Here is a 24,124-nt window from a genome sequence, read left to right as displayed (position 1 = left end):
CTCCGTCTTTGGAGGTCTTCAGGAATAGATGGGCTGCTTCAGAAGGTGGTGCATTCTCCGTCTTTGGAGGTCTTCAGGAATAGATGGGCTGCTTCAGAAGGTGGTGCATTCTCCGTCTTTGGAGGTCTTCAGGAATAGATGGGCTGCTTCAGAAGGTAGTGGGTTCTCCGTCTTTGGAGGTCTTCAGGAATAGATGGGCTGCTTCAGAAGGTAGTGGGTTCTCCGTCTTTGGAGGTCTTCAGGAATAGATGGGCTGCTTCAGAAGGTGGTGCATTCTCCGTCTTTGGAGGTCTTCAGGAATAGATGGCTGCTTCAGAAGGTGGTGCATTCTCCGTCTTTGGAGGTCTTCAGGAATAGATGGGCTGCTTCAGAAGGTAGTGGGTTCTCCGTCTTTGGAGGTCTTCAGGAATAGATGGGCTGCTTCAGAAGGTGGTGCATTCTCCGTCTTTGGAGGTCTTCAGGAATAGATGGGCTGCTTCAGAAGGTGGTGCATTCTCCGTCTTTGGAGGTCTTCAGGAATAGATGGGCTGCTTCAGAAGGTAGTGGGTTCTCCGTCTTTGGAGGTCTTCAGGAATAGATGGGCTGCTTCAGAAGGTGGTGCATTCTCCGTCTTTGGAGGTCTTCAGGAATAGATGGGCTGCTTCAGAAGGTAGTGGATTCTTTACCTATATATATACAGGTCAAGGTAAAAGTTTCCCCTCAACATTAAGTCTAGTCAAGTCCAACTCTGGGGGTTGGTACTCATCTCCATTTCTAAGCTGAAGAGCCTGCGTTGCCCATAGACACCTCCAAGGTCACGAGGCCGACATGCCACAAAAATATAATGTGCCGATTTGATAAATGTGGGTACGAAAGAATTGAATGGAAGAGGAACAAACGGGACCGAATAATTTTGAAGACACCAGTCTGAAAATTAAGGCCTGCAATGACTAACTAGTCATTACATCTATTAGTGGTGTGCATTTGTATGGAATCGCTGTTCGTTTTGTTTAGTTTCATTCGTTTTGGATTTGGATTTGCCTGCCATAGATGTGGGCGAAACGTCAGGAGGGAATGCTTCTGGAACCTGGCCAGACAGCCCAGAAAACATACAACAATCCGGAGATAATGTTTTGAACCCAAGCGAATGTGATGACCACAGCAGGTATAGGACTTGGTGGAATTTGGTCAATGTGATGAAGTGGTAAGTTCAACCTCTCGGCGTTTTTTCGAGTCTCTGGAATTCCCCGAGGCAGGTGGAGGAGGACGGAGAGAGGGAGGGCAAAGGCCTTATCAGACTGACGCAGAAGTCGTGGTGGAGGCCTCCCTCGCAGGGCCTGGGTGCCCCTCCCTTCCCCGTCCAAGGTTGGGAACCGCAAATGGAGCTTGCAAACACCTTCTGGAGAAGACTTGGACGGGGGAGAATCAAGGTCTAGTGTCTGGCTTGCAATGGGTCACCATCGGTGGAGGAAGGACACTCGCTGAGTGGACACCAAGTCCAGCTTTGACATGGCTCTCTCCAAATCCACACAGGTTAGTGTCGGGAAACAGAAATGCCGGAGTGCGGAGCTTGGGGAAGTTGTTATCACTCTCTTCACTCCTCCCAATTATGGATTTTCAGGTGGCTCGAGATCGTGGTCGTGCCTTTGAGCTATGCTCGTTTGTGCAGGGACAGCCGTACAATACTGAGCAGACCGTCTACAAGACACCCGGGGATGGAGTAAACCAGGGTCCCTCAGACTTTTGGGGGACCAGACTAGGATGAAATAGTCCAAAATTAGGATTGTTGTTGTTGTGCGCCTTCAAGTCATTCCAGACTTAGGTCAACGCTAAGTCTAAGGTTTAGGACAGAGGACAGGTCAATGACCTTGGAGGGCCTTAGTTTGGGGACCCCTGATCTAGACGATTTCATAAGACCATAGGGAAGCAAAGAGACCTCCAAAGACCATCTACATGATCTCATCAGGCCATCAGAAGACCATAGATAAGGAAAGGGACCCTCAAAGGCCATCTAGATGGTCTCATAAGACCATAGGTAAGGAAGGAGACCCTCAAAGGCCATCTAGATGGTTTCATAAGACAATAGGTAAGGAAAGGGACCTCCAAAGGCCATCTAGATGGTCTCATAAGACCATAGGTAAGGAAAGGGACCCTCAAAGACCATCTAGAAGGTCTCATAAGACCATAGGTAAGGAAAGAGATCCTCAAAGGTCACCTAGATGATCTCATTAGGCCATCAGAAGACCATAGATAAGGAAAGGGATCTCCAAAGACCATCTTGATGGTTTCATAAGACCATAAGTAAGGAAAGGGACCCTCAAAGGCCCTCTAGACGGTCTCACAGGGCCATAGCTAAGGAAAGTGCTCTCCAAAAGCCATCTAGATGGTCTCACAAGGCCATAGCTAAGCAAAGAGACCTCCAAAGACCAGGTAGATGGATATATAGATATACGAATAGATGGATAGATAGATGAATGGATGGATAGATAGATACTGAATACACAGATACATAGATGGATAGATTGATTGACTGATTGATTGATTGATGGACAGATGGATGGATAGATGGCTGGATGGATGGACAGATATAGATAGATAAAGATGAATTGATAAATGAACAGATGGATGGATAGATAGATAGATTAAGGGATAGATGAATAGATAGATAGATAGATAGATAGATAGATAGATAGATAGATAGATAGATAGATGAATGAATGGATAGATAGATATTTGAATTGATAGATCAATAGATAGATGGATATATAGATATATGAATAAATGGATAGACAGATGAATACACAGATAGATATTGATTGACTGATTGATTGATGGACAGATGGATGGATAGATGAATGGATGGATGGATGGAAGGACAGACAGATATAGATAGATAGAGATGAATTGATAGATGAACAGATAGATGAATAGACAGATGAATAGATCGATAGATGGATACATAGATGGATAGATGAATTGATGGATGGATGAATAGATGGATAGATAGATAGATGAATGAATAGATAAATAGATAGATATTTGAATTGATAGGTGAATAGATAGATGGATATATAGATATATGAATAGATGGATAGATAGATGAATGAAGGGATAGATATTGAATACACAGATAGATACATAGATGGATAGATTGATTGACTGATTGATTGATTGATTGATGGACAGATGGATGGATAGATGGATGGATGGATGGATAGACATAGATAGAGATGAACTGATAGATGAACAGATGGATGGATAGATAGATAGATGAAGGGATAGATGAATAGATAGATAGATGAATAGATCAATAGATGGATACATAGATGAATAGATGAATTGATGGATGGATGAATAGATGGATAGATAGATGTATAGATAAATAGATATTTGAATGGATAGATGAATAGAAAGGCAAATGGATGGACGGATGGATGGATAGATAGATGAATACATAAATACATAAATAGATGGATAATGTAGGGTATTTCCCTAGATTGTTGCTTTGCTTTGCTTTCTCTGGGCGGTGCAAATGACAAGCGAAACCTCCTTGCTGGCATTCCACGGGCCCACCGCCTCCTCCTCCTCCTTCAGGTGGACTTTAGGCTCCCGGCCAAAGGGCAGAGACCGAGGAGAGGAGCCGAGCAAACAACAAGAGGAATGAGCAGGCCGTCAAGAATCTGTCAAAGTGCACATACCAACGGGGAGACCGGCTTGGAGGAGTGGAGGGATGGGCAGGAATTCCATCTTCACCTTGCAAGAGAAAGGAATGGGAACAGTCGAGTCTTTCTTTCCGAAGGGGATACTGGCATGGCTTCATAGAGTTGGAAGGGACCCCCAGGGGCCATTTAGTCCAACCCCCTTCTGCCAGGAAAGAAAATCACCATCAAAGCCCCCTAATAATAATAATAATAATAATAATAATAATAATAAGAAGAAGAAGAAGAAGAAGAAGAAGAAGAAGAAGAAGTAAATAAGTCAAACAAGCAGTCAAAGAAGAAGAACATGCCCTGGCAGAATATGTAAAGCAAAGTGAAGAACCTGCTTTGATTGAAGTCAAAAATCAGAAACTCCTCAAAGCACAGCAGACAAAAAACCAGTACAAGAAAACCGCACTACAAACTAGAGCAGGATCAGTACAAGAAAACCGCACTACAAACTAGAGCAGGATCAGGACAAGAAAACCGCACTACAAACTAGAGCAGGATCAGGACAAGAAAACCGCACTACAAACTAGAGCAGGATCAGTACAAGAAAACCGCACTACAAACTAGAGCAGAATCAGTACAAGAAAACCGCACTGCAAACTAGAGCAGGATCGGTACAAGAAAACCGCACTACAAACTAGAGAAGAATCAGTACAAGAAAACCGCACTACAAACTAGAGCAGGATCAGTACAAGAAAACCGCACTACAAACTAGAGCAGAATCAGTACAAGAAAACCGCACTACAAACTAGAGCAGAACCAGTACAAGAAAACCGCACTACAAACTAGAGCAGAATCAGTACAAGAAAACCGCACTGCAAACTAGAGCAGGATCAGTACAGGAAAACCGCACTACAAACTAGAGCAGAATCAGTACAAGAAAACCGCACTACAAACTAGAGCAGGATCAGTACAAGAAAACCGCACTACAAACTAGAGCAGAATCAGTACAAGAAAACCGCACTGCAAACTAGAGCAGGATCAGTACAAGAAAACCGCACTACAAACTAGAGCAGAATCAGTACAAGAAAACCGCACTGCAAACTAGAGCAGGATCAGGACAAGAAAACCGCACTACAAACTAGAGCAGGATCAGGACAAGAAAACCGCACTACAAACTAGAGCAGGATCAGTACAAGAAAACCGCACTACAAACTAGAGCAGGATCAGGACAAGAAAACCGCACTACAAACTAGAGCAGGATCAGGACAAGAAAACCGCACTGCAAACTAGAGCAGGATCAGTACAAGAAAACCGCACTGCAAACTAGAGCAGGATCAGTACAAGAAAACCGCACTACAAACTAGAGCAGGATCAGGACAAGAAAACCGCACTACAAACTAGAGCAGAATCAGTACAAGAAAACCGCACTACAAACTAGAGCAGAATCAGTACAAGAAAACCGCACTGCAAACTAGAGCAGGATCAGTACAAGAAAACCGCACTACAAACTAGAGCAGAATCAGTACAAGAAAACCGCACTACAAACTAGAGCAGGATCAGTACAAGAAAACCGCACTACAAACTAGAGCAGAATCAGTACAAGAAAACCGCACTGCAAACTAGAGCAGGATCAGTACAAGAAAACCGCACTACAAACTAGAGCAGAATCAGTACAAGAAAACCGCACTGCAAACTAGAGCAGGATCAGTACAAGAAAACCGCACTACAAACTAGAGCAGGATCAGTACAAGAAAACCGCACTACAAACTAGAGCAGGATCAGGACAAGAAAACCGCACTACAAACTAGAGCAGGATCAGGACAAGAAAACCGCACTACAAACTAGAGCAGGATCAGTACAAGAAAACCGCACTACAAACTAGAGCAGAATCAGTACAGGAAAACCGCACTGCAAACTAGAGCAGGATCAGGACAAGAAAACCGCACTACAAACTAGAGCAGGATCAGGACAAGAAAACCGCACTACAAACTAGAGCAGGATCAGGACAAGAAAACCGCACTACAAACTAGAGCTGACAGCTGGCACAACAAAACATTGCATGGAAAATTCCTTGACAAAATTGAAGGAAAAGCTGACAAGGAGAAGACCTGGCTCTGGCTCACGAATGGGACCCTGAAGAAGGAGACAGAAGGCCTGATCCTTGCAGCCCAGGAGCAAGACATCAGGACAAGGGCAATTAAGGCCAAGATCAAAAAATCAGCTGATGACCCAAAATGCAAACTGTGCAAGGAAACTGATGAAACCATGGATCATCTCCTCAGCTGCTGTAAGAAAATCGCACAGACAGACTACAAACAGAGGCACAACTATGTGGCCCAAATGATCCATTGGAACTTATGCCTCAAGTACCACCTCCCAGCAGCAAAGAACTGGTGGGATCACAAACCTGCAAAAGTCTTGGAAAATGAACACGCAAAGATACCGTGGGACTTCCGAATCCAGACTGACAAAGTTCTGGAACACAACACACCAGACATCACAGTTGTGGAAAAGAAAAAGGTTTGGATCAGGGGTCCCCAAACCTTTTAAGCAGAGGGCCGGTCCACAATCCTTCAGACTGTTGAGGGGTCGAATTATCATTTGAAAAAAAAAATACAAATAAATTCCTATGCATACTGCACATGTCTTATTTGTAGTGCAACAACAACAACAACAACAACGAAAGAACAATACAATATTTAAAAATGAAAACAATTTTAACCAACATAAACCTATTAGGATTTCAATGGAAAGTGTGGGCCTGCTACTGGCCAATGAGATAGTCAAGTTAATTAGGATTGTTGTTGTTGTTGTTGTTGTTGTTGTGTGCCTTCAAGTCAGGTCAGACTTTGGCCGAGCCTAAGTATAAAATTAATTATTTATTTACTGCATTTATTTACTACATTTATATCCTACCCTTCTCACCTCGAAGGGCTCATAGCAGCTGTATGTACATATAATATATTATATTATTAGCATAACACAATATTAGCATTATCTATTATTATATTGAACTATACCACTATCTATAAATATAAAAGAGTGATGGCATCACGGCGACCCACAAAACAACAAAACTACAGGCCCCCCAACCTCGAAATTTGACAACACAACCCATCATCCACGCCTCTAGGTTGATACAACAAAAAGAAAAGAAAAATAAAGTCCTAATTAGAGGGAGAGAAATAATTGTTTTTATCCAATTGCTGCCACTTAGAAGGCTCTAAGCTCTGCCCACTTGGTCTCCTAGCAACCTACTCAGCCCAGTGTTAATAAAAGAATAAAAAATAAAATAAATACAAATAATACATTAAAAAATAATTAAAAACACTAAAAAAAATTAATACAATAAAATACTATAACAAAATAACTAAAAATAATACAACAAAATAATAAAATATAATAAATAAAAAAGATAAGTTACAATAAAATTAATTTAAAAAAATACAAATAACGTCAAATAAAAATTCCACAACAATTTTTAACCAATACCACCACCACTTTGCCACAGCAACGCGTGGCCGGGCACAGCTAGTACTATTATATAATAGGTAATATATAACATATAATTAATATTATTATATGGTATTACTATTAGTATTATATTGTATAACATAAGATTATTATCAATATTATATGTATATACAATGTATTATATTATTAAAACTGATATAAAAATATTATATTATAAAACTGAGGGTGGGGGCCAGGTAAAAGACCTTGGAGGGCTACATCCGGCCCCCGGGCCTTAGTTTGGGGACCCCTGGTTTGGATCATGGATGTCGCCATCCCAGGTGACAGTCGCATTGACGAAAAACAACAGGAAAAACTCAGCCGCTCTCAGGACCTCAAGATTGAACTGCAAAGACTCTGGCAGAAACCAGTGCAGGTGGTCCCGGTGGGGATGGGCACACTGGGTGCCGTGCCGAAAGATCTCAGCCGGCATTTGGAAACAATAGACATTGACAAAATCACGATCTGCCAACTGCAAAAGGCCACCCGACTGGGATCTGCAGCATCATCCTAAAATATATCACTTAGTCCTAGACACTTGGGAAGTGTTCGACTTGTGGTTTTGTGATACGAAATCCAGCACATCTATCTTGTTTGCTGTGTCGTAAAATAATAATAATAATAATAATAATAATAATAATAATAATAATACATCACACAGTCCTAGACACTTGGGAAGTGTTCGACTTGTGGTTTTGTGATACGAAATCCAGCATGTCTATCTTGTTTGCTGTGTCATACAATAAAATAATAATAATAATAATAATAATAATAATAATAATAATACATCATACAGTCCTAGACACCTGGGAAGTGTTCGACTTGTGGTTTTGTGATACGAAATCCAGCATATCTATCTTGTTTGCTGTGTCGTAATAAAATAATAATAATAATAATAATAATAATAATAATAATAATAATAATAATAATACATCATACAGTCCTAGACACCTGGGAAGTGTTCGACTTGTGGTTTTGTGATACGAAATCCAGCATATCTATCTTGTTTGCTGTGTCGTAATAAAATAATAATAATAATAATAATAATAATAATAATACACCACACAGTCCTAGACACTTGGGAAGTGTTCGACTTGTGGTTTTGTGATACGATATTCAGAATGTCTATCTTGTTTGCTGTGTCATAAAATAATAATAATAATAATAATAATAATAATAATAATAATAATAATAATAATAATACACCACACAGTCCTAGACACTTGGGAAGTGTTCGACTTGTGGTTTTGTGATACGATATTCAGAATGTCTATCTTGTTTGCTGTGTCATAAAATAATAATAATAATAATAATAATAATAATAATAATACACCACACAGTCCTAGACACTTGGGAAGTGTTCGACTTGTGGTTTTGTGATACGAAATCCAGCATATCTATCTTGTTTGCTGTGTCGTAATAAAATAATAATAATAATAATAATAATACATCATACAGTCCTAGACACTTGGGAAGTGTTCGACTTGTGGTTTTGTGATACGAAATCCAGAATGTCTATCTTGTTTGCTGTGTCATACAATAAAATAATAATAATAATAATAATAATAATAATAATAATAATTATTATTATTATTATTATTATTATATGTAATGTGCGTTTTATTATGGAATAAACAACAAACCCACTGAACCAAATCACACCAAATTTGGCCACAAAAGACATAGTCATCAAAAATATGTCTTTCAAACAAAGAAACCTAGAAAAATAAAGTCCAAATTAGAGGACAAGGAAAAGCTGTTTTTCTCCCCTAGCTGCAAGTTAGAAGGGTAGGCCCCGCTCACTTCATCCCCTAGCAACCCACTCAGCCACAATGAAGCCCAGGGCCTCTTCACTCAGGCCTCTTCCTCACAGCCTATAAAATACAGATTATCTGATTTGAACTGGATTATATGTCAGTGTAGACTCAAGGCCCTTGCACATAGCTATATAACCCAGAATGCCAAGGCAGATCATCCACAGTATCTGCTTTGAATTGGCTATTCATTGCTATTCCATCTGGTCAACAAATGATTCCCATAAGCCACAGCAACACATGGCCGGGCACAGCTAATAATAATAATAATAATAATAATAATAATAATAATAATAATAATAATAATAATAATAATGCACAGACAGAGCATAAGCAGAGACATAATACTGTTGCTCTAATGTTATGTTATGTTTTTATTGATGTGACATTGTTTTATTGCTGATCTTGTTTTATTGTTTTATTGCTGTTATTGTATTGTTGTCGGGCATGGCCCCATGTAAGCCGCTCCAAGTCCCTCCGGGAAGATGGGGCAGGATATAGTTTATTATTATTATTATTATCAACACAACGACGTTGTATGACACAGCAAACAAGATAGATATGCTGGATTTCGTTTCGCAAAACCACAAGTCGAACACTTCCCAAGTGTCTCGGACTGTGTGATGTATTTTCGGATGATGTGTGCAGATCCCAGTAGGGTGGCCTTTTGCAGTTGGCAGATGGTGATTTTGTCAATGTCTATGGTTTCCAAATGCCGGCTGAGATCTTTTGGCACAGCACCCAGTGTGCCCATCACCACCGGGACCACCTGTACTGGTTTCTGCCAGAGTCTTTGAAGTTCAATCTTGAGGTCCTGAGAGCGGCTGAGTTTTTCCTGTTGTTTTTCATCTATGCGACTGTCACCTGGGATGGCAACATCAATGATAAAAATAATAATAATAATAATAATAATAATAATAATAATTATTATTATTATTATTATTAATGATCCATTGGAAATTGTGCCAAAAAACCCATCTGCCTGGGACAAAGAACAGGTGGGATCGCAAGCTTGAAAAAGTTACAGAAAATGAACATGTAAAAACTACTCGAGGACTTTCGAATTCAGAGTTTTGGAGCACAATACTCCTGACCTCACGATCGTATTAAAAAACAAAGTATGTATTGTCAATCTTCCAAATCCAAATCCAAATTTATTTAATGCTTAGACCATAGGTCTTTCGCATGCAAGACAAACAAACAAATACACAAAAGCCAGATCATCAAATACAATATAAAACATGCCATTAAAACCCTATATAAATCATTAAAACATTAAAATGCTGCAAATATCAATGTCAGGATATGCCCTTCAAATACTACATATGTCATGGATTAGCACCAACATAATTAAAAACAAGATAAAACCAAGTAAGTACAGCATTGTTAAGTATTGTCAATCTTGCAATCCCAAGCTTCGGTGTTCTGACACAATCTATATACAGTAGAGTCTCACTTATCCAACATAAACGGGCCGGCAGAACATTGGATAAACGAATATGTTGGATAATAAGGAGGGATTAAGGAGAAGCCTATTGAACACCAAATTAGGTTATGATTTTACAAATGAAGCACCAAAACATCATATTATACAACAAATTTGACAGAAAAAGTAGTTTAATACACAGTAATGCTATGTAGTAATGACTGTATTTGCGAATTTAGCACCAAAATATCACAATGTATTGAAAACATTGACTACAAAAATGAGTTGGGTAATCCAGAACGTTGGATAAGCGAGTGTTGGATAAGTGAGACTCTACTGTATTTACGAAATTAGCACCAAAATATCACGATGTATTGAAAACATTGACTACAAAAATGAGTTGGATAATCCAGAACGTTGGATAAACGAGTGTTGGATAAGTGAGACTCTACTGTATTTACGAATTTAGCACCAAATTATTACGATGTATTGAAAACATTGACTACAAAAATGAGTTGGATAATCCAGAACGTTGGATAAACGAGTGTTGGATAAGTGAGACTCTACTGTATTTACGAATTTAGCACCAAAATATTACGATGTATTGAAAACATTGACTACAAAAATGAGTTGGATAATCCAGAACGTTGGATAAACGAGTGTTGGATAAGTGAGACTCTACTGTATTTACGAATTTAGCACCAAAATATTACGATGTATTGAAAACATTGACTACAAAAATGAGTTGGATAATCCAGAACGTTGGATAAGCGAGTGTTGGATAAGTGAGACTCTACTGTATTTACGAATTTAGCACCAGAATATTACGATGTATTGAAAACATTGACTACAAAAATGAGTTGGATAATCCAGAACGTTGGATAAACGAGTGTTGGATAAGTGAGACTCTACTGTATTTACGAATTTAGCACCAAAATATCACGATGTATTGAAAACATTGACTACAAAAATGAGTTGGATAATCCAGAACGTTGGATAAACGAGTGTTGGATAAGTGAGACTCTACTGTATTTACGAATTTAGCACCAAAATATTACGATGTATTGAAAACATTGACTACAAAAATGAGTTGGATAATCCAGAACGTTGGATAAACGAGTGTTGGATAAGTGAGACTCTACTGTATTTACGAATTTAGCACCAAAATATTACGATGTATTGAAAACATTGACTACAAAAATGAGTTGGATAATCCAGAACGTTGGATAAGCGAGTGTTGGATAAGTAAGACTCTACTGTATTTACGAATTTAGCACCAAAATATCACGATGTATTGAAAACATTGACTACAAAAATGAGTTGGGTAATCCAGAACGTTGGATAAACGAGTGTTGGATAAGTGAGACTCTACTGTATTTACGAATTTAGCACCAAATTATTACGATGTATTGAAAACATTGACTACAAAAATGAGTTGGATAATCCAGAACGTTGGATAAACGAGTGTTGGATAAGTAAGACTCTACTGTATATAAAAATGTAATGTGCATAATTAGGACCGAGTTAACAACAAAACCACTAGGCCAAATCACACCAAATTTGGTAGATTTCTCTAAAATGATAATGATGATGATGATGATGATGATGATGTCAAGCTACTCTGGGACTTCCGAATTCAGATAGACAAGAGTTTTGGAGCACAATACTCCTGACCTTACGATCGTGTTAAAAAACAAAGTATGGATTGTCGATGACAACAGGATCGAAGAGAAACAACTGGAAAAGCTGACGTGACTCTGGCACAAGCCAGTCAAGGTGGTCCCAGTGGTGATGGGCACACTGGGTGCAATGCCTAAAGACCTTGGGCCTGCACTTAAACACAATCGGCGCTGACACAATTACCATCTGTCAGCTACAAAAGGCCACCCTACTCGGATCTGCACGTATTATTCACCAATACATCACATAGTCCTAGATACTTGGGAAGGGTCCGAGACGGGATCCAATACAACAGCCAGCAGAGTGATCTTGTTTACTGTGTATTGATCTTACTGTGTTTCAAACAACAACAACTACTACTACAACAGAACTATAGAATACTAGAGGCCATAGAGACTTTCATCCATGCTGATGATCGGGCCATCACCGCTCAAGCTTTTGACACGATAAATAAATAAATTCGGCAGGGACGGGCCTTATTCATGCCTGCTTTTCAAATTTCGTTATTTGTTTGTTTCTGTGATGTCTCATGGGCCATGTAGTCCCGTTCCCAGTACTATGGTGGCAGATGAAGAGGAAAACTTGGGTTTCCCACCGTTTCAGCCAGAATTGGAGCCCTTGCACCTGCAAGATGTTTGCCCACCAGAAGTCAGCCAAACAAGCCTTGAGCAGAAATCTCCCCCATTTTCTCGCCGGGATTATTATAATCGAGATAGAGGCGCTCGGGAGGCGACTCGCCGGAGCGCCAGGATAGCTGCCAGACAATTAGCTGATTAAGTCTGCTTCCCTTGGGAAACTTTAAGGAGTCATGCATCTGGACACAGTATAGGTTTCGGTTCTTGTTCCCCAGAGAAAGTGTTCCTTGGCGGGAAAACAAGATCCTATATAGGTGTTTGGCCGCAAAGGAATCCTTGCGGAGTCAATTCGTCAGCTTCGGGAGTAGATTGTGTGTGGACTACACTACTCCAGTTCCCTCGGACCTTGTTCCAGTTTCAAGCCTGCCTTGTCCTCGGATCTTGCCACGGACCTCGTTCTTGCTTCTTGCCTCTTGTTGCCACGTATCAAGCCTTGTTTGCCAAGCATCTAGTTTGCTTCCAGCCTTTGTTGTCAAGCTCCGTTGGACTAAAAGGACCCTGTCATTTCCCCACGCTTTGCTTGGCAAGGTGTGTGTTTCGGTTATTGGATTATAACTTTGGACTTTAATATCTTATATTGGACATTGTTTTCCTGGACTATTTTTGACCTTTCCTGAAAGGTCTACTACTGAACTATATTCTTCACTTGTTTTTACTGACTTTATATATTCCTTTAATAAAGATATTAGATAGATTCTGGCCTCTGCGCATGGTTATTGGTGCTCTGCAGCCTGGGTCCTGACAGTTTCAGTGATCCTTCCAAGTCTTTGCAATTTTCCGCTTGCAGGCCAGGCACACACTGAAATTCTCATTTGCTCCAGAAGAGGGAAGTAGTGTATCATTTTAAATATCACAGTGAGGCACAGATGTCAGGATGGGTGCAAATGTCATACCTATTAGTGGTGTGCATTTCTTTGGAATCACTGTTTGTTTTGTTCAGTTTCATTCATTTCGTATTTGTCCCCGTTTTCGAAAATGGGGCGCCTATACGAATAGAATTTTCGTCTCGCTTACAAAAAACGAAAATTTTCGGACCATTGGTGGCAATGGGAGGGCTTCCGAGACACACACACACCCCCCAACAATGTCTATGGGCTAGAGGGGTTATTATTATCATCATCATCATCATCATCATCATCATCATCAACACCCATTGTCACACATCAGATGTCACGGGGAAGAAGACCTCTCTCAGACTCAGCTTAGGGTCCCAGAATAACTATTGTTATTAATATTAATATTATTATTAAGACCCATTGGCACACATCAGATGTCACGGGGAAGAAGACCTCTCTCAGACTCAGCTTAGGGTCCCAGAATAACTATTGTTATTAATATTAATATTATTATTAAGACCCATTGGCACACATCAGATGTCACAGGGAAGCACTCCTCTCTCAGACTCAGCTTAGGGTCCATGAGTAACGGTTGTTATTAATATTAATATTAATATTAAGACCCATTGGCACACATCAGATGTCACAGGGAAGCAGACCTCTCTCAGACTCAGCTTAGGGTCCCAGAATAACTATTGTTATTAATATTAATATTATTATTAAGACCCATTGGCACACATCAGATGTCACGGGGAAGAAGACCTCTCTCAGACTCAGCTTAGGGTCCAAGAGTAACTTGTTATTAATATTGATATTATTATTAAGACCCATTGTCACACATCAGATGTCATGGGGAAGCAGACCTCTCTCAGACTCAGCTTAGGGTCCCAGAATAACTATTGTTATTAATATTATTATTAAGACCCATTGGCACACATCAGATGTCATGGGGAAGCAGACCTCTCTCAGACTCAGCTTAGGGTCCCAGAATAACTATTGTTATGAATATTAGTATTATTATTAACACCCATTGGCACACATCAGATGTCACGGGGAAGAAGACCTCTCTCAGACTCAGCTTAGGGTCCCAGAATAACTATTGTTATGAATATTAGTATTATTATTAACACCCATTGGCACACATCAGATGTCATGGGGAAGCAGCCCTCTCTCAGACCCAGCTTAGGGTCCCAGAATAACTATTGTTATTAATATTATTATTAAGACCCATTGGCACACATCAGATGTCATGGGGAAGCAGACCTCTCTCAGACTCAGCTTAGGGTCCCAGAATAACTATTGTTATGAATATTAGTATTATTATTAACACCCATTGGCACACATCAGATGTCACGGGGAAGAAGACCTCTCTCAGACTCAGCTTAGGGTCCCAGAATAACTATTGTTATGAATATTAGTATTATTATTAACACCCATTGGCACACATCAGATGTCACGGGGAAGAAGACCTCTCTCAGACTCAGCTTAGGGTCCCAGAATAACTATTGTTATTAATATTAATATTATTATTAAGACCCATTGGCACACATCAGATGTCATGGGGAAGCAGCCCTCTCTCAGACCCAGCTTAGGGTCCCAGAATAACTATTGTTATTAATATGAATATTATTATTAAGACCCATTGGCACACATCAGATGTCACGGGGAAGAAGACCTCTCTCAGACTCAGCTTAGGGTCCCAGAATAACTATTGTTATTAATATTATTATTAAGACCCATTGGCACACATCAGATGTCACGGGGAAGAAGACCTCTCTCAGACCCAGCTTAGGGTCCCAGAATAACTATTGTTATTAATATGAATATTATTATTAAGACCCATTGGCACACATCAGATGTCATGGGGAAGAAGACCTCTCTCAGACTCAGCTTAGGGTCCCAGAATAACTATTGTTATTAATATTATTATTAAGACCCATTGGCACACATCAGATGTCACGGGGAAGAAGACCTCTCTCAGACCCAGCTTAGGGTCCCAGAATAACTATTGTTATTAATATTAATATTATTATTAAGACCCATTGGCACACATCAGATGTCACGGGGAAGAAGACCTCTCTCAGACCCAGCTTAGGGTCCCAGAATAACTATTGTTATTAATATTAATATTATTATTAAGACCCATTGGCACACATCAGATGTCACGGGGAAGAAGACCTCTCTCAGACTCAGCTTAGGGTCCCAGAATAACTATTGTTATTAATATTAATATTATTATTAAGACCCATTGGCACACATCAGATGTCACGGGGAAGAAGACCTCTCTCAGACTCAGCTTAGGGTCCCAGAATAACTATTGTTATTAATATTAATATTATTATTAAGACCCATTGGCACACATCAGATGTCACGGGGAAGAAGACCTCTCTCAGACTCAGCTTAGGGTCCCAGAATAACTATTGTTATTAATATTAATATTATTATTAAGACCCATTGGCACACATCAGATGTCACGGGGAAGAAGACCTCTCTCAGACTCAGCTTAGGGTCCCAGAATAACTATTGTTATTAATATTAATATTATTATTAAGACCCATTGGCACACATCAGATGTCACGGGGAAGAAGACCTCTCTCAGACTCAGCTTAGGGTCCCAGAATAACTATTGTTATGAATATTAATATTATTATTAAGACCCATTGGCACACATCAGATGTCACGGGGAAGAAGACCTCTCTCAGACTCAGCTTAGGGTCCCAGAATAACTACTGTTATTAATATTAATATTATTATTAAGACCCATTGGCACACATCAGATGTCACGGGGAAGAAGACCTCTCTCAGACTCAGCTTAGGGTCCATGAGTAACTGTTGTTATTAATATTAATATTATTATTAAGACCCATTGGCACACATCAGATGTCACAGGGAAGCAGACCTCTCTCAGACTCAGCTTAGGATCCAAGAGTAACTGTTTTTATTAATATTAATATTAACACCCATACTAAATGATATTTAAACAAATAGATGAATGAAACAGATGAAATCACACACATCACTAATACCTATAGGCGCAGAGATGTTCCCAGACTTTGCAAACCACAAAAAATAGAAAAAGGTATTGAAACGAATATCTTCCAGCGAATTAGGAAGCGAATATTGTAGAATTGGATCGGAAGACCTAGAAAATGCAGAGAGACAACAGAATTTTGTCGGATGCGGATAAATTTTGTGATTTTGTTTCTAAATGCTTTCAATAACACTGCAATTTAATTGTTGTTTGAATTATAAAATTAGGTTGTAACTGAACTTCAATTGGCCAACAAACAAATAAATACAACGTATTCTCTTATCTCCAGGAATTAGAAAGCGACTGGATCTAAAGGAGGAAAGTCTGAAATAACAACAACAACAACAACAATTTATAAATGCTTTCAATAACACTGCTATTTAATTTTTTACACTTTTATAAAATTAGGTTGTAACTGAACTTCAGTAAGCCAACAAACAAATAAATACAAATTATTCTCTTACCTCCAGGAATTAGGAAGCGACAGTCCAGAGCTAAAGGAGGAAAGTCTGAAATAACAACAACAACAACAACAACAATTTATAAATGCTTTCAATAACACTGCTATTTAATTTTTTACATTTTTATAAAATTAGGTTGTAACAGAACTTTAATAAGTCAACAAACAAATAAATACAAATTATTCTCTTATCTCCAGGAATTAGGAAGCGACAGTCCGGATCTAAAGGAGGAAAGTCTGAAACACCAAGCAAAGGTTGTGAAAGAAGAGGTTTCCCACAAAACTCGAGAGGAGGAAGAGGATAAAGAAGAGGAAGGAGACCGAGGAGAAGGAGAAAGAGAAGGAAGAGAAGGAGACGGAGAAGGAGACGGCAAAGGAGGAGACGGAGAAGGGGACGAAGGAGAAGGAGAAAAGAAGGAGAAGGCAGCTGTCCATATAATGGAACCAAACGTGCGGAACGCTGTGTTTACAATCTTCCCCACTACAGGCCTACAGAAGAAAGAACAAAATGGTCACTGGACCATAAAGCAAGACGAGATGGGCTCTGATGCCAAGGAAAACGAGCAAATTGACTTCAGAGACCAGGATCCGAAGACCGACGGTAGATGGACGAGGAGAGATGTCTTGGGAGAAAGATCCGGGCGGATGGAGAAGTCCGTCAACGGCCAGCCGGACCTCTGGACGCCACCCCAAGACCGGGACTCCCGCTTGGCCGTGGTCAAGTCCGGCTCCTTATACGACGTCCGGGCCTACAAAGCGGAGAAGAAGCCCTCCCGGCTCTACGGCGAGGACGACGCGGACGAGCTCCCGTATCGGATCCCCCCCGAGGAACTCTCGCCGGAGAAGGCCCAAGAGTTGGAGGCGGAACGGCGGGAGGTTATCAAGAGCCAAACGGTGTGGAAGAGCACCACCGTCGCCGAGCGCCAGAGCGCCAGCCCGAGCTACACCGCGGTGTTCGCCGTGTGTTTCGACAGCGCGCCCGCGGACCCTGAAAACGTCGACACGGAGCAGATCAGCTTCGCCGCGGCCCGACAACAGTTCCTGGCGCTCGAAAAGACAAGTCCTAACGTATTGCAACAATGCGGGTCTCCACGCAGAACCCAAACGATGCCCGGGGTTGGAATCGTTGGATCTCATGAACAGAGAGACCTTTCAACCTCTCGAGGGCACGGTCAAGTTAGTTTGGGGGAAACCCGCCCCGGCGTGAAAGTGGTCATTATCGACGAGAGAGTGTCCCGAAAGTACACCGGAAGACCTCCAGACCCAAAGGATGGTGTTGAGGCCGCGGAAGAGACCCCCATCGAGCGGGAGATCCGGTTGTCCCAGGAGAGAGAAGAAGAGCTTTGGAAAGAGCGCGGGATCCCGAGAACCACAGACTGTTGGAAAGCGCGTGGTATCCCAAAGACCACGGAAATAGCGGACGGCGTTGAGGCCACGGAAGAGACCCCCATTGAGCGGGAAATCCGGTTGTCCCAGGAGAGAGAAGAAGAGCTTTGGAAAGAGCGCGGGATCCCGAGGACCACGGACCTTTGGAAAGTGCATGGTTTCCCAAGTACCACGGACCCGGTGGATGATGTTGAGGGCACGGAAGAGACCCTCATTGAGCGGGAAATCCGGTTGTCCCTGGAGAGAGAAAAAGAGCTTTGGAAAGAGCATGGAATCCCGAGGACCACGGACCTTTGGAAAGCGCGTGGTATCCCAAAGACCACGGAAACAGCGGACGGTGTTGTGGCCGCAGAAGAGACCCTGATTGAGCGGGAAATTCGGTTGTCCCAGGAGAGAGAAGAAGAGCTTTGGAAAGAGCATGGAATCCCGAGGACCACGGACCTTTGGAATGAGCGTGGTCTCCCAAGGACCACGGACCCAGCGGATGGTGTTGAGGGTGCAGAAGAGACTCTCATTGAGCGGGAAATCCGGTTATCCCTGGAGAGAGAAGAAGAGCTATGGAAAGAGCGCGGGATCCCAAGGACCACGGACACAGCGGACGGTGTTGAAGCCACGGAAGAGACCCCCAACGAGCAGGAAATCAGGTTGTCAGTGGAGAGAGAAAACCACCTTCAGAAAGAGCACAAGATCCCGAGGACCACAGACCTGGTAGACAGTGTTGAGGCGGCAGAAGAGACCCCCATCGAGCGAGAAATCCGGTTGTCCCAGGAGAGAGAAGAAGAGCTTTGGAAAGAGCGCGGGATCCCGAGGACCAGCAGCCGGGACGAGTTAATCGAGATCCGAACGAAGCCCCTGCTGTGGTCATCGTCCTCCACCGACGGGAAGGAGAAGCCTCGCGTGTCCTTTCCGGTCCAGAGGGAGATCGAGCAGGAAGCCAGACGTGAGGAAGACCTCCAAAAGGAAGGGCGGCTGCCGGGAACGTACAGCCAGGGCAAGCGCCAGCAGCTCGCCCAACGCCGGAAGGTTTTCGAGCCGTGCAAAACAATGATCTCGGGAGCGTCGGAGCGGCCCAACCGTGGAGAAAGAAGAGTCGCTGACCAGGATGTGAAACGGAGCTCTGAGGCCCGGGACAACGAACCATTCCTTCTTGCTTCTGGGATGGGTTCTTCTAGGCCAACGTTTCCAAATTCAGGAGACTCAGGAGAAGGACTCGTGATGCAGAAAGCTCACGTTGTTTCTCAGATGGGTTCTCCTAGGCCAACGTTTCTAAATTCAGGAGACTCAGGAGAAGGACTCGTGATGCAAAAGGCTCACGTTGCTTCTCAGATGGATTCTCCTAGGCCAACATCTCCAAATTCAGTTGACCCAGGAGAAGGACTCGTGATGCAGAAGGCTCACTTTGCCATCCCCGTCCGGAAGCTCCACTTCGGCACAAAAGTGGAAGAGCGCGGCGGCGCACCGAAGCGGCACGAGGTGTTCACCCTGAAGACGTGGCGCCCGCGCACCTCGGCCCTCATCGACCAGGAGATCCGGGACGCTTTGCGGAGGGAGCTGGAGCTCCAGGAGGAGAGGAGGAACGCCGGCCTGGCCGCCACGGCGGAACCACGTTCCCCAAACCCAGGTGAGAGGCAAAGGAGGACGCCGTAGTCCTTGCGACGTCCCTTAGCAGAATGCCGTCCAAACCAAGCACTCTTTGAGAATTGCCCAAGGCATTTTGGGTGTGGGTGAGCTTGTATTGTAAGGACTACAGCTGATTGAGTTGCTGAGAGTATTCTGGGCTGTCTGGCCATGTTCCAGAAGGATTCTCTCCTGACGTTTCTCCCACGTCTGTGGCAGGCATCCACAGAGGTTGTGAGATCTGTTGGAAACTAGGCAGGTGGGGTTTATATATCTGTGGAATAATGTCCAAGGTAGGAGAGAAAACTCTTGTCTGTTTGTGAGAGTGGCCCAGAATTTCTGTGTTCGCAAATAATATGCTGTATCCAAATTATTATTATTATTATTATTATTATTATTATTATTATTATTGATACAAAGACATAGTATGACACAGCAAACAAGATCTATATCCTTATCAGCTTTTCTTTCAATTTTGTCAATTCAATGCTTTGTTGTGCCAACTGTCAGCGCTAGTTTGTAGTGCGGTTTTCTTGCACTGGTTTTTTGTCTGCTGTGCTTTGAGGAGTTTCTGATTTTTGGCTTCAATCAAGTAGGTTTTTCACTTTCCATTATTATTATTATTTATTATTATTGACACAAAGACATAGTATGACACAGCAAACAAGATCTATATGCTGGATTTCGTACCACAGAATCACAAGTTGAACACTTTTCCTTATCAGCTTTTCCTTCAATTTTGTCAATGCAATGCTTTGTTGTGCCAACTGTCAGTGCTAGTTTGTAGTGCGGTTTTCTTGTACTGATTTTCTGTCTCTTGTGCTGGCTGAACTGCTGACCCGAAGGTTGGGCTGCTGACCTGAAGTTTGCTGGTTCAAATCCGTGAGATGGGCTGAGCTCCCATCTGTCAGCTCTAGCTTGCGGAGACATGAGAGAAGGCTCCCAGCAGTGGCGCAATGGGTTAAACCCTTGTGCTGGCTGAACTGCTGGCCCGAAGATTGCCAGTTCAAATCTGTGAGACGGGGTGAGCTCCCGTCTGTCAGCTCTAGCTTGCGGGGACATGAGAGAAGCCTTGCAGCTAACACATCCAGGGTTCCCCTTGGTAACGTCTCTGTAGATGGCAAATTCTCTTGAGTATGTTCTCAAGTCGCTTCTGACATGATTTAAAAAAGTGCTATGGAATCCTGGGAGTTGTAGTTTGATGAGGCACCAGCACCTTTTAGCAGAGAAGGCTCAAGAGCTGGGGAAACGACAACTCCCAGGACGTCATAGCACGAAGCCATGGCAGATAAAGTGATATCAAATAGCACTAGTCATACAGTGCAGATGCCCCCTTGGTTAGAGATGCAACAAGGAGCTTTCTTAGTTCTTAGGCGGAGAGGGGTCAAAAATAAATGCTGTTGTTGTCGTGGGTGTATGGAAACAACACATCGGAGACCGTGCTCTGCTTTTCACAAATGTGCAACATGCATCCCTTGTGTGTGTGTCTCTTGTCTCCAGCACGGACTGGTTTTGCCGGCTGCACTTCGCCCATCTCGAGCTCTTCTTCTTCCGGAAGAATGTCCGCTTTGGCCTCTCCGGACAGACTTTCCTCCAGGAAACCCTCCTCCGAGTCCGGTTTCCAGACATGCTTGAGCCCCTCAATGAGGCGGAGGGAAGACGGGAAGGTAAGCATTGGATGGTTGTGTTGTTAAACGGCGAAGTATGGAACCCTGCGCAGACGGGGAAGCCTTAGCATTGAACGGTTGTGTTGTTAAAGTGCGAAGTATGGAACCCTGCGCAGACGGGGAAGCCTTAGCATTGAACGGTTGTGTTGTTAAAGTGCGAAGTATGGAACCCTGCGCAGACGGGGAAGCCTTAGCATTGAACGGTTGTGTTGTTAAAGTGCGAAGTATGGAACCCTGCGCAGACGGGGAAGCCTTAGCATTGAACGGTTGTGTTGTTAAAGTGCGAAGTATGGAACCCTGCGCAGATGGGGAAGCCTTAGCATTGAACGGTTGTGTTGTTAAAGTGCAAAGTATGGAACCCTGCGCAGACGGGGAAGCCTTAGCATTGAACGGTTGTGTTGTTAAAGTGCGAAGTATGGAACCCTGCGCAGACGGGGAAGCCTTAGCATTGAACGGTTGTGTTGTTAAAGTGCGAAGTATGGAACCCTGCGCAGACGGGGAAGCCTTAGCATTGAACGGTTGTGTTGTTAAAGTGCGAAGTATGGAACCCTGCGCAGACGGGGAAGCCTTAGCATTGAACGGTTGTGTTGTTAAAGTGCGAAGTATGGAACCCTGCGCAGACGGGGAAGCCTTGGCATTGGATGGTTGTGTTGTTAAAGTGTGAAGTATGGAACCCTGCGCAGACGGGGAAGCCTTAGCATTGAACGGTTGTGTTGTTAAAGGGCGAAGTATGGAACCCTGCGCAGACGGGGAAGCCTTAGCATTGAACGGTTGTGTTGTTAAAGTGCAAAGTATGGAACCCTGCGCAGACGGGGAAGCCTTAGCATTGGACGGTTGTGTTGTTAAAGTGCCAAGTATGGAACCCTGCGCAGACGGGGAAGCCTTAGCATTGGACGGTTGTGTTGTTAAAGTGTGAATTATGGAACCCTGACGTTTCTTTTTCTCCTCTTCCCCAGTACGCCGGCATTGAACTCAGCGATGAAATCGACACGGAGGTAAAGTATTCATGTCCATTCATATGTGTAGCTTCACGTCGGATATTATGCTTCCTCCGCAAAAGAAAATGTGAAGTTTGGGGTGGTCCCACTCATGTCATAGCATAAAAACTGGGATGTACAATGGAAGTAAGCTGAGAGTAACAGCGGAGGAAATATGAGAAACCGGGTCACTTTAAAAGCAGCCGAGAAAGTGGGAAGACAGAGGATTAATAGGGATTGTCCCTGGCTAAGGAGGACACATCATTAGGGCTGAATGGTGCTTTTATTCATTCTCATTCTAATAATAATAATAATAATAATAATAATAATAATAATAATAATAATAATAATAATAATAATAAAAAATCACACAGTCCTAGACACTTGGGAAGTGTTCGACTTGTGGTTTTGTGATACGAAATCCAGCATGTCTATCTTGTTTGCTGTGTCATACAACGTCGTTGTGTCAATAATAATAATAATAATAATAATAATAATAATAATAATAATAATAATGTGTCCACAGGTCGTGAGGTCCACCAAAGCCATTTGCCGCCGGGGCGTCCTGGCTCAGCGGTGGGAGGCCGGGGAAATCCGCAACGCCCGCAGCCACGACGAGGACGACGACAGCGACAGCAGGGACTGAACCGGGCTTACATTGCGTACGGACGCAATCAATACCACTTCTGCCACTGCATTTTTGAAATCCCACCCCAACCTTTATTTTTATGCCATTACTATGGGCTATGTCAGATAAGAAGAATGAAATGATCTCTGTGCTTCAACTCCTTCTCGTTTCAATTTAAAGGTTGTATCTCCAATGGGAGTTGTAGTTCGACAAGGTCTATAGACTCCCCTGCATGCATCTGCACTCAGTGCTAGGGGATCCTGGGAGTTGTAGTTCGACAAGGTGTTTAGACTCCTCTAAATGCATCTGCACTGTAGCATCCATTCATGCAGCTAGGGGATCCTGGGAGTTGTAGTTCGACAAGGTCTTTAGACTCCTCTAAATGCATCTGCACTGTAGCATCCATTCATGCAGCTAGGGGATCCTGGGAGTTGTAGTTCGACAAGGTCTTTAGACTCCCCTGCATGCATCTGCACTGTAGCATCCATTCATGCAGCTAGGGGATCCTGGGAGTTGTAGTTCGACAAGGTCTTTAGACTCCCCTGCATGCATCTGCACTTTAGCATCCATTCATGCAGCTAGGGGATCCTGGGAGTTGTAGTTCGACAAGGTCTTTAGACTCCCCTGCATGAATCTGCACTGTAGCATCCATTCATGCAGCTAGGGGATCCTGGGAGTTGTAGTTCGACAAGGTCTTTAGACTCCCCTGCATGCATCTGCACTGTAGCATCCATTCATGCAGCTAGGGGATCCTGGGAGTTGTAGTTCGACAAGGTCTTTAGACTCCCCTGCATGCATCTGCACTTTAGCATCCATTCATGCAGC

General features: G+C 42.7%; 1 protein-coding gene across 1 annotated transcript; it reads left to right on the top strand.

Annotated features, from left to right (window-relative positions):
• The first annotated feature begins 321 nt into the window (after window positions 1–321).
• misp (mitotic spindle positioning) lies at window positions 322–23,456 on the top strand. Its single transcript, XM_062959205.1, has 5 exons — window positions 322–1,512; window positions 17,223–20,031; window positions 21,528–21,694; window positions 22,651–22,689; window positions 23,198–23,456. The coding sequence occupies exons 1-5, from the start codon at window positions 1,489–1,491 to the stop codon at window positions 23,315–23,317; spliced, it is 3,159 nt and encodes a 1,052-aa protein (XP_062815275.1). The 5' UTR covers window positions 322–1,488; the 3' UTR covers window positions 23,318–23,456.
• The last annotated feature ends 668 nt before the right edge of the window (window positions 23,457–24,124 follow it).

This window comes from Anolis carolinensis, unplaced genomic scaffold, assembly GCF_035594765.1.
Source record: "Anolis carolinensis isolate JA03-04 unplaced genomic scaffold, rAnoCar3.1.pri scaffold_7, whole genome shotgun sequence".
In the NCBI taxonomy this organism is placed as follows: Eukaryota; Metazoa; Chordata; class Lepidosauria; order Squamata; family Dactyloidae; genus Anolis; species Anolis carolinensis.
The sequence above is the reverse complement of the archived record's forward strand: the minus strand, read 5'-3'. Positions and strand labels throughout refer to the sequence as shown.